The sequence below is a fragment of the Aplidium turbinatum genome, chromosome 13 (genome assembly GCF_918807975.1).
Source record: "Aplidium turbinatum chromosome 13, kaAplTurb1.1, whole genome shotgun sequence".
Classification (NCBI taxonomy): Eukaryota; Metazoa; Chordata; class Ascidiacea; order Aplousobranchia; family Polyclinidae; genus Aplidium; species Aplidium turbinatum.
The window spans coordinates 16,548,615-16,560,235 of NC_137484.1; the positions used below are offsets into that span (position 1 = coordinate 16,548,615).

The 11,621-nt window shown below is 35.9% G+C and overlaps 2 protein-coding genes and 1 pseudogene across 2 annotated transcripts in view; 1 reads left to right on the forward strand and 2 right to left on the reverse strand.

Annotated features, from left to right (window-relative positions):
• Positions 1 to 728, forward strand: part of LOC145782122 (F-box and leucine-rich repeat protein 13-like) — a 20,764-nt gene extending 20,036 nt beyond the window's left edge. Inside the window, exon 16 of the mRNA XM_082593874.1 lies at positions 451 to 728. Coding sequence (XP_082450000.1) covers positions 451 to 598 — 148 coding nt within the window. The 3' untranslated portion in view covers positions 599 to 728. The remainder of the gene's footprint in view (positions 1 to 450) is intronic.
• On the reverse strand, positions 691 to 5,135 carry LOC145782123 (tyrosine--tRNA ligase, mitochondrial-like). Its single transcript, XM_082593875.1, has 7 exons — positions 4,744 to 5,135; positions 3,817 to 4,110; positions 3,422 to 3,602; positions 2,774 to 2,941; positions 2,041 to 2,196; positions 1,588 to 1,738; positions 691 to 1,068 (listed from the first exon to the last, which is right to left on the reverse strand). The coding sequence occupies exons 1-7, from the start codon at positions 5,087 to 5,089 to the stop codon at positions 847 to 849; spliced, it is 1,518 nt and encodes a 505-aa protein (XP_082450001.1). The 5' UTR covers positions 5,090 to 5,135; the 3' UTR covers positions 691 to 846.
• On the reverse strand, positions 5,135 to 8,003 carry LOC145782124 (tRNA (guanine(27)-N(2))-dimethyltransferase-like; annotated as a pseudogene).
• Positions 8,004 to 11,621: the final 3,618 nt, after the last annotated feature.

Sequence of the window (11,621 nt, forward strand, 5' to 3'; positions counted from 1 at the left end):
TTTATCATGAGAAGCTTCAGTGTGATAAAAAAAAATTAGCATTTGATCAAGCAATTGTGCAAACACAATTCATTAGTTCAAAAAATGGACATCAGTTCAGTTGTTTTTTATTTCTGACCATCACAGCAAAAACAATACACGTCAACATAGCAAAGGTCGAGAAAAGGGTTGATTCAGAATATTCTCTATATGTAGATTCAATAGTTTTCATTGGGGTTTTGACTTTATCAACTTCCTAAAATTCAGGTTGCAAAACGACAAAAGCACTGAACATTTGAAGGAACATTTTAGGCAGATGTAGAACCCAAGTAGCCTATACATTTATCTGCAATCGACTTCATCCTTCGTTATGAAATCTTGTGCATGGTGTCTTGGCCATATATTTTCGTAGGCCACGCAGTAGGCTTAAATCAAGCTTTGCCTAGTTCGTTCAACTAGTACAATGTTTAGATCAACGGCGCAAAAAATTGCGGCAAGAGTTGAACAGATGGAATACAACGTGGACCCGGTACCGGAATGGTTTAACTACAACGATGCCGAGTCAAAGCGAACTGTATCAGCAACTCAGAAAAATATCATCAGCTACGAAGTGGATTGAAAGCTAAGAAACCCTACTCTCAAATAGTTTACCATGTGATACCTGCATGCGAACATTTTCAATTTATGCAACGCATCTACTCTACCAGTCACAATTTTATTTTTATATTTATACAAAGACCACAGTTGCACTTTATGACTCAGCACTTTTATTGACCGCAAAATTGTGATGTAAAAGCGCGCAAGAATTTTGCTTTTGAAAAAAACGTAGTTTAAGATGTAAAGTGCAGTAATTTAAGTTGAAGGAACTTAGGACACCGAATTGTCTACAGCTAAATTGCGTTTGTTCGATGAAAGTTTCCATCGGATGATATGATGACGTTTCTTCCCGACTGAGAGTAAAGTTAAATTATTCTTCAAGATGTGGACGCTTGGCTGTAAAGCGTCTTTTGGTGCATTGACAACTTGTCCGTTGATTCGCACCCCGCCAGATTTTATTAAGTCTTCTCCCACGAAACCTTTTGGAATCACCTTGAAAGCAAATAAAATAACTATGTAAAGCAGTCTGTGACTCACAAACGGCAAAAATGATCTGCAATAATTAATATATTATGGCATATTATAATATGATGTCCTCTTAATTTTTTTTTTGCTCCAGCGTGCTTAATTTGTCGTATTTCTTCGGACATGATTTTAGTTTGATACATGCACGCGCGTGATTATAAAAGTCATTGTTCTGCTGTAAAAACTGTTAACAAGGTATCAGTAACATTGTCAATCACATGAGATATACACTACATACCAACGCCCCTTAAAACCGAGATTGGCTGTTAAAAAATAAGATCGAAGGAATGGAGAGCTGTAATCACGTACAGTGTGACTGGAATACTGTCCGTTTGAAATTGAACCTTCAGTGATCCGGAAGACAAACTATCGAACTATTTTTGAGGCATCACCTGGACCTACACTTTACGCCAAATTCGGGTGAGTAAATGATACGAGTAATCATACTTTTAATTGATCCACTTCGCAATAATTTTATCTACTCACTCCAGCTGTGTCGGCGGCAAGGTCGTAGATGGTCATGCTTGGGTTGAACACTTCGTCAATGATGCGCATACCTGCGAGAGTGGACGATATATCTTCATCTGACAAGGCTTCCAAGTCTTCAATTTTACCATTGTATAAAACACGGGAGCATCTACAAATATTTAAAATGGCCTGAAAGCGTTTGCAGACCAACATACACCAAATGATAGCAACAACGCTAGAAAATATCATAAATCCAAAAGAGATCCACCAAAGACCGATAGATTTTCACCCAACACTAAAAGCAGTTCTTTTTCATTAATTTAATGTCTACTTGCATTGAAATTATACAAAAGAACTGATTTTCTCATCTAGGCTCAAATAAAACGCATATTTTAACTGTGACAGTAGTTCTTTCTTAACATAATTGTGCAAACGTCGATTCTATGTTTTGTAGCAATAGTTGCCACTAACAGTTCAGCTGATTTCAAGCCTTCCTCTCCGTGTACAAGTTGACAGACAGCTCTGGCCAATATCGCCTGCGCTTCTCGCTTGTGTGGATTCCGTTTGTGTTCCTCGACAATTTCCTCGATTTCTTTCGCGTCAATGAAAGTGAAGAATTTTAAAAAGCTGCGACAAAAAAATCGTCATTGATGCAGCGAGATGTAATGAACAAACCTTATGTGGGAGACTCCATCCCAGATTCACTAAATCAATGGTAAAATGATAGATTTTGCTGCCTGGCATGTTCCATCTTTTAGCATCCATGCGAAAAGGGAGTTATATGTTTTCTGTTGTGCCAATTACAAGACAATGCAATAACACAAGGTGTAACACATGAGACAGCAAGCAGCAAAAGTATATACGAGCGAACCAGCTGCCCCCATATCGACATGCGATTTTGTCCTGCCAAACCACAGCAGTGGGGCCTGAACCAAAAACCATAAGAACGTCAGGCGCTACCGCTCCAAAGACTGTCATATGATCAGATCAGTCCATGCCGCGCTATCGGATCGAAATGCTCTAGTAACTCACTTAAGCTCTAGTAAACTGTCATGTAGTAAGGTAAAAAAAAATTATATTTAGTTATTAAACCTAATTGTTTTATTTACTGTTTTTTTGTTTGGTTGCACCCTACAATACGTTGATCCTGATAAACTTAAGATATGCAATTCTCCTAACATCGAGAAGCTATATTGTATCTGACCTTTCCACTTCGGAGTCATGTTGTCTATAAAAGTATTGATAAAACTCGAAAGGGGATGTTCTGGAGGGATTCAGCCAAATGGAATTTCCAGCTGATTTTCCAAGTTTGTCTCCACGCCTGGTTTTGACAAGAGGTGTAAAAAGTCCATAAACTTCTTGGTCACTTTTCCTACGAAGCATAAATGAACGAAGTCAAAATCAAGTTGTAGAAAATGGTCAAGGTTAGCAAATGAACTGTTTGTCTTACTTCGTGAAGTAGAAGTGTTTGGTGCGACAAAACAATTGGCAAAGCTTACCTTCTTACGTGTCCGAGGTACGAACACATCAAGAATGCATGGGCTACAAGCATGACGCTGAATGCTCACTATCCCACCAAGCATTGCATTCCACTTGAGTCTTGAAAGACTAGCCTACGGTATAATGTGCATATGCGCATTTCCAGACAGCAAAATCCGTCGTTTTGACATTTTGCTAACTGGGTTGGCACTTGGCAGTCGACTTTGGAAGGAATGAATTAGTGGACAGCGACGTCGTCAGAACGCACGAAGTACTAATGAGACTTTAACAAAACGATCAACCACCACTTCAGTCTTTGTACAGTTGATTGCATATGTGCGAGAAATTAATGACCATGTCCTAAAATACTCACTTACGAATAAGGTCATGTCCAGCGCTAACATTGCCCAGTTGATCAATTCCGCCAATCTGGAAGGAACACTTGTGTTTTTCGTGCAAGTATTGCCAGTCGTATGCTTGTAAGACTTGATACATGAACTCCGACAAAGAAAACCCATCCAGACTGTTGATTCTGTCGCGTATGTACCGCTTGTCTGGAATGTCATAATAGAATACCATGTCGTTTGTTTTCTGTGTTGCCCACATTCGAAATGGTAGTTATACCCCGTATTTCCAACCGGCAACCTCAAAGCCTGGTTCCGATACAAAACTGCAAGCCGTTGATTTAACACGTCTTGCCACACCTTTATTGAAACAGTGTTGATCTCTAAAGTGTCACTCAAAAACACCGTGTGCTCCTTTACTTACCCATCATTGGTCCAATGCGGAATTGACGACACACGACCGAAATAAAATCAATCGCGTTTGATTTTTCATACCAGTCATGATTGAACAAAATTTGAAACGACGGCAAGGCTTTCTGCGGGAGGCTTTCACAAAAATACAAAGCATGATTGTCAATAATATTTCGTAGGTTCTCAGCAATCAAATTGGCATTAGAATGTATTGCTTCTTGCTTCAATATAATTCGATCTTTAGTTTGGTCGGTGGGGTCACCAGCTCTTGCGGTTGCTGTTCCTATGAGTGCTATTGCATCATGTCCTGTATGATAAAATCAATATGATTTACGACCTTTAGGCTAATGCTTTTGTAATCATACTCTTAACCGCATGGCATGACAAAACAAAAATGTTGCTAATATGATATTATAATGTTATGTTCAATTGTTCATATATAAGCTGCTCTCAGGGCTTTGGATGGCAGATAGTTTCAGTGCAACAATAAACAAAAACTGAGCACATTACCAGCCAATCTGTTCCCTTAATGTTGTTTGATAGACAGGAAAGAAATTCATTGCTGTTTCTGTACTTTAGTGATAGTATGTAGGAGCATCGAACCGGCATCGAATGACTCAAGAGGAAGACACTCATATCCACTACACCAGTGATTCTCGACCTTTTTCCTGATTGGTAGGCTACCACGACGAAATACCAACCACTTCTCGCACCCCTTTTAGAATGGCTGAAAAAGTAGTAGTCACCTACAAACTACAATTCACAATGTTGGCCCATAGCCCAGAAAACAAGCATACTATTTTGCAACTAAATCTTATAATTCAGCATTCATGCTTCCTTTGGGAGCAGGTTTCACACCTCTTGTTGGTATGTGCACCGCTGGCCAAGAACCCTTGCACTAAACTAACAAGCCAGTTGTAATAATAAAATGAAAAAATACCTGATCTTTGACAATGTAAAAGAGCCATGATTGAAAGAAGATTTCCGACATGAAGACTGTCAGCAGTTGGATCAAATCCACAGTAAAAGCATTGCTTCGTCTTTAGCATGTCATGCAAAGCAATAGAAATGGGAGGATATATCTCTTGGAAAATGCCACGGTCACTAAGACCAAGCACATTTTTAGAATGAACATTATTGTCTTTAAGAATTTCGCTGGATACCCATCGCTTTGTTTCTAATTCATGACTGTCCCACACATTTCTTTTAGAATTTTGACCATTGAAATATGTAGTGCATTGGGTGAAACAATTTTTAGACCAAAAAAATGACTTTTTACTGAGCATAACAATTTTGAAAAGTACTATTACAACGACAAATGTACTACTAAATCTGCAATTGTTACCAATGCTGTTTGAAGAAAAATGTAGAAATACAATTCAAGAAGATTTTTGCAAATGCTTTTTAAAATTATAATATTGAACTGATTAAAAAGAAAGCAAATATGTAACAAAGCTGAAGCTTTAAATGGACTTACGAACAGTTATTCTAATACCCAACACATGTCATTGTGGATGACAATACAACACTGACATATGATCAAGTACTACCGGACATGCTAGATTTATATACTTCTCAATTGTGCAAAATAAAAGCTTTGAACAAACATTTTTTAACAATAGATAATATTCTGCAAAAGCAGTCTATGATAAATTTTCAGTTTGTGTGGTTGGTGTTTACCAGACAGCACAGATCATGTATTTGCTAATTATATAATCCATAAAACAAAGCATGAGTTAAAAATATGATTGCCTATTTAGTCAAAACAATTTATTCAGATTTCAGGGCAGGTGATGGAAAGCCAGGTGAGTGTAGCACTACTTTAAACCAAATAGAAAATGGAGTGCTATTGCAATACAATATTAAATAAATAATCCTTTAATAATTGCAGTTTTAAAATTTGTTGTTCCTGGTCAATGGTTATATTTCACGTTTGAAATATCAAGATAATCAAATAAACAACACACTTTAGAAAATGAAGCACCATTACAGAGTTACTTTTGGCATGTTTCGTTCCAAATCTCCTGCAAAACATTTTTAAATAACTTTAATGAAGCAGATGTCCGAATACATCTTGGACCAAAATGTGTTTTGCTTGCATGCTGACCATTCTGACGCAATTTTAAAATTAAGGAATTCATGGTAGGAGGATTTCCACCTTTTACACTGTGATGTTGTGAGTCAAAATAAAATGGTGGAGCATTCGAACTATCAGCATGTACGTCGGAAGCAGAATATGGCAATTTAGTGGTGGACAAACTATTTTGGTTTGGTAAATGCTCCATCTGATCAACAGCTCCACTGTCTATGACAATTGTGGTATTTTCAACTTCTATCTTGCGTCGCTTTTTATCCGGTTCAGATTTACCATCTTTAGTGATGTTTTTTATGCAAGTCATAACTTCATCTTCATCATCCTTTGAGTTGGAACAGCTGCTTTCAATTATCATCAGCTCTAAAAGTACACATTCACTGGGTGCCAGATTCAGTGTCTGTAACTCATGCAAAGTATTTAACAAAAAAGTTTTGTTGTATATGCTTCCTCCCCACATTGGGCCAAGTAGCAGTATAGGTGGTGTTAATGAATCTGCGGTACAGTCGCAAAAGCTGCAGTGAGAATATTTCTCTTTCAGAAATAAACTTTCAGGTATGAATTGACGAGCTTGACAAAGCTGACAGTGTGCCAATGACTGAATACAAGATACGGTTGATTCTCCGTGTTTAGATCCTCGAAGCACACGACACACTACAGTTATTTCGTGCTCCAAAACCATGCACAACTCAACTTTAATTCCCTTTTCCCATCTGGCTGCTGCTCTTGAAATATTGCTTATAACGACTCTTGCACCCATTTCTTTGTAATACTCGGTTTTCCACATATTTGCTCCATACAACCTTCGAGCAGTGGCTGGACTTTTGTTTTGCAGAACAGCTGTGTCTGTGGTAGTAACACACAATAATCCATTGTGGTTTACACATTTCATTGCTGCATCAAGATATCTAACCACAGAGCCATAAACTTCAGCATAGACAAACAAAAACTTTTTGCTATGCATAACAATATTAGGATCACCTTCTAAAACTTGCACAGTGCCTTCTGGGCAACCCTCTTTAGATAGATAAGTTTCAATATGTTTCTTTATATCTGGATTAGTATTGATGCTTATTTTAACATCTGAACCTAAATGCTTCAACCACTGTAAACCCACCCGCTAAACCAAAACCACCACCAGTTTCAAGAGCTGCAATGTGTCCATGTATTTGCTTTGATAAACTGGATAAGCAAGCCAATGCAATAGCTCTGCTTGCTTTCAGTTTGCATCGTTTTTGAACATTCTTACTGCCTAATGCACTGACTAATATTGGAGACAATTGCAAGTTTACAGCAAGCTCTTCAACGTTCTTGGAATCCATCATTTCAATTATATACAAATAACAGGAAAATATATTGACAATGTTTTCTGGGGTGAAAAATAATCAAAAGTAAAAAATGAAATGATATAACAAACAACATCACATCAATTTTACAGCCAACATTAAGTAACAAAAACGTGAAACACTAACAAAAATTACGCAATGCATTGCCTTGTTTAAAGTAATCACCTTACTACAAAATCTGGATTATCACACATTTTTAAAGGCTTTCCTTCAGGAAACGAAAAATTTCTTGATCATTTTGCATTGAAAAGTGTCAACTGTTAAAACAAGAAATTTCAAATTTTACGTGCGTGTTAAACCTAAACTTTGACACTTTCACAAGTTTGAAAATTTACAAGTACCATACATTCAGTTTGGTATGAAAGGCAACTAAAATGCCACATCAAAAACTTTAAAATCACATTTTTGAACTCAATATCCAAGACTTTGAATCATATGAAATAGATTGCAAAAGAAGTTTCATTTCTATTGATCTAACTACAATAAACCTAATAGGCCTAACATTAATACAGTTTCCAAATCGATTCCAATTTCACTAAAGAATTATGTTCATTCACAAACAACCAGATACGGTTGTGTTTTTAAATGCATTACGGCAAACTTTCTATTTTAATCATGTAGTTGATGTAGCAAATTAAAGTTCCACAAAAGCACAAACAAGCAGTTGCAGAATTGATTTTAGAACAATTCTCTTTTATCAAACTACCTAAAAAACAATATGTACCAAACAAAATACAGCAAAGCGAAGGAACTGGTATGAATTTAGTCTTTGATGCTATTATACTTTTCCCATGACTCAGGAGTAAAAGTCTTTTGGGTTAAAGCATGAATATGTTCCATTTCCTCAGTTAACGCACCATTCACCATGCGCTGTTGTTGTAACCGAGATTTTCCGGAAAATTGTGATGATACCACAACAACATTAAAACTAGTTCCACACATGCCAGGAGATATGTCTTCTACATTAACGTACTTTGCTTCAAGAGCAGTTTCCAGCTTGGATTTTAAAGATTCAGCAGAAATAGCCATCGTAAGATATTAGGTATTATTTATTGAACAAAAATGCTCAAATGCAAACTATTAAATCTATTAGCTACTGTATTGTGAAATACCAAGCATCAAGTTAAAACACAATTCAAACACAAAACCTTTGTCCTTCACTGCAAAAAAGGTATATATATAAGTTATTTACACGTCATACAGACTGTGCTCAACTATTGCAAAGTCTACTAATCAAATTCGATTTCTACCAAAACTTTTGACTTCTGCAAGTCAAGCCAATTTCTAGACATATGCTTGAGGATCATGAAAATATGTTGCCAATGATGTAAATTCAGAAAGAAATAGAATGTAAATGAGAAATAATTGAGTATAAGCGAATAACACAATATGTCAATAATGTTTTCTTCTGATGAAATTTAACAAATTAAATCCAGGCAACCTATCATTACAAAATTTGAGCCCAAAACAACAATTTATGACAATTTAAATGCACCTGTCACTCTTCCACTGACATAATGCAATAACACATGATTTTAACTAAAAAAAATCAAACAGTTTGCATTGAAATAAAAGCAAGAAAAGCAGTTTTGTCGATTTAAGTGCGATTGAATTGAACCAAACTTGTCCGGCAGCCCTGCTTAAAAAATTAATTACGCTGGACTGCTGGCTGATCTTCTAGTCATAAACTTAATAATTTATTATTGAAAACTCTTGACCTGGTTTAATTAAATTGATTTATACAGACAACACACACTAACCCAGAAAAGTTTAAAAAAGGCAGTGGCTATTTGACCGGCTCCGGTCTTTGAATCTGAAACACTATTTGACCGGTCATGACGTCACTACATAAGCACTTTTTTCTTTTTCTCTTTCAAAGCAAAAGACGATAAGCGCGTTAAGTTTTAAATTCAATACGATTTTTTCAACTGAATCCGTGGCGCATACGTAACGTATCGGGCTGCCATTGTAGAGGGAAAGAGTTCGATTCTATCCGGAAGTGTTCTTTTTTTTTTTTTTTAATTAAATTTTTGAAAGTGGAAAGTTGTCTTGAAGGGTTGGTTGAGATGATGATTTGAAACTTGACTGATTGTTGTGCGACAATGAGACTGGATTTAATTTTTAACTTCGGACTTCAGCGAAACGTAATCTTACAACCTATTAGAAGGTGTGATTTTTTCAGAGAATTTGTGCTAAGAAATGAAAGGAATTTGTTAAAAATAAAGACTAGAAAAAACTTTTTTAATTCGTTTTGAAACTTTTTTATTCACTTGTTGATTCATTCATACCAGTTTGTATCCTTTTGTAGTTAAAAAAAAAAAAAAACGCTTCCGGATAGTATCGAACTCATTCCCTCTAAAATGGCAGCCCCAGACGTTACGTATGCGCCACGGACTCAGTTGAAGGAAACGTGTTGAATTTAAAACTTAACGCGCTTATCGTCTTTTGCTTTGAAAGAAAAAAGTGCTTATGTAGTGACGTCATGACCGGTCAAATAGTGTTTCAGATTCAAAGACCGGAGCCGGTCAAATAGCCACTGCCTTTAAAAAAACAATTGAATTTAAAACAAAGAATTTTAGGACAAACTTTGAAATGATTTGATAATATAATTAGCAGCTAACAAGAACAAGATGTTTAATCAGTTTAAACAACAAATAAAACATGAACTTTACGAGTTCATCCAACCGAAATCATGTTGCCAAGTTTAAATCAATTCAATTTTATTTTTCATTGCATGAAGTTTATTTTTCATTTAAATAAAAAAATGAGAAAGTAAACACACGAATTTGGCACCAACAAAAGAAAAAGATGGCAAACACAAAAGTTTTAAATATGCATCGCTAAAACAATTTTTGGAAATTAATATTTTTAATTTGCACAGCCACCAAACCTACTTGTTAAGAGTTAAAAGTTAAAATACAGTGGATGAACACTCCCCATATAAAAAAAAAACAAAAAAAAAAAAACAATAAAAGATAACTGATTGTGATGCTAAACTTAAAGCGAGCCGTTATTATAACTGCACAGAGAAAAACAAAACAAGCAACAAAAACAGAAAAAAACTTACTAAACAAAAAACAAACAAACTTGGATGCAGACTTAGACCTGTGATCACTTTAAACAAGCTGACTAAAATAAAATTTGTTTGAGTGAAGCTTGTACGATACTTGAAGATCACTGGTATATAGCCCACAATACCAATCCGAAGTTTGTCAAAAACGGCCAATGTTGTTTGAAAAAAAAATTGGTATTGATTAATGTGGATCTGCAAGGAAAGATTGTTCTCACATTTGACATTTTACATTAAAAATAAAAACATTTGTGAAACAACTAAAATATTCTTGATATGCAATAGATTGAGTTTCACTTTTATTCTTGATAGTTGCAATATGTGGAGCGGAACAACTGATTTAACTGGTATTCTGTTTTAAACAAAAATTGCTTTCAAATGAGACTGAGCTTTGAAGAAAAATTGTCATAAATTTTTCTAACGTCTGGCAATCTTTCTGAATGTTGTCAACGTGGGACTGGACCAGTGGTGCCACTCATCAGCGATGCCACTCTTGATGTAATTACATCAAATTTGATGTTTTTGGGTAACGTTTTGATGTTTGATGTTTTTGCCCAAAAATCTGATGTTAAGCGATTTGGTGTTAACTAGCTCAGACTAAATAAAATATAATCAATTTGGTGAATTCAATAACTTTAAAAGGACAGCTTTTAGCTCGCCAACTTGTATCCCAAAGTAGTGGAAGCTGCACCAGCTGGCAACCATCAAATAGGCTAGTGGAAGTTATGAGCAATGGTGGTCCACGTAAAACATACATGAGCATGATGAGCCTTTGTGAAGAAAACTGATAGGCTGGTAGTAGTATCTAAAATGAAGACATTAAGGGCCATATTCTAAAACCTTACTTGAGCTCAAGTCGGCCTTGACTAAAAATTCGACCCCATGAAGTAGGCTAAAGTGTAATACCAAAATGATACTTTAACTTGATGTTTCATAACTAGCCAATTGCTGGACTTCATTCATCATAAAAGATGCATTTTGTAAAATCAGTTTTGCATTACATCCGAAGTGAGTCAAACTTGAATTCGAGTAGGGTTTTAAAATACAGGCCTAAGTTGTATATGGGCTACTGTAAGTGTAGGTAAGCTTATTTGCAAATATCAGCAGTGTTGTACGTTGACGCCGTCAACTTTTTGTTGACGCTGAGGCTAGCGCCGTCAATTTATTTTTCAGTTGACGGAAGTGATAGCGCCGTCAACTATTTTGCCGATTTTAAGCGTCAAGCGCTATGCGTCATTTTTTATTTTCATGGAAAAAAAATGAAAAATCTCGTTTCACAATTAGAGTTTCACCTATGGTTTCACAATGTA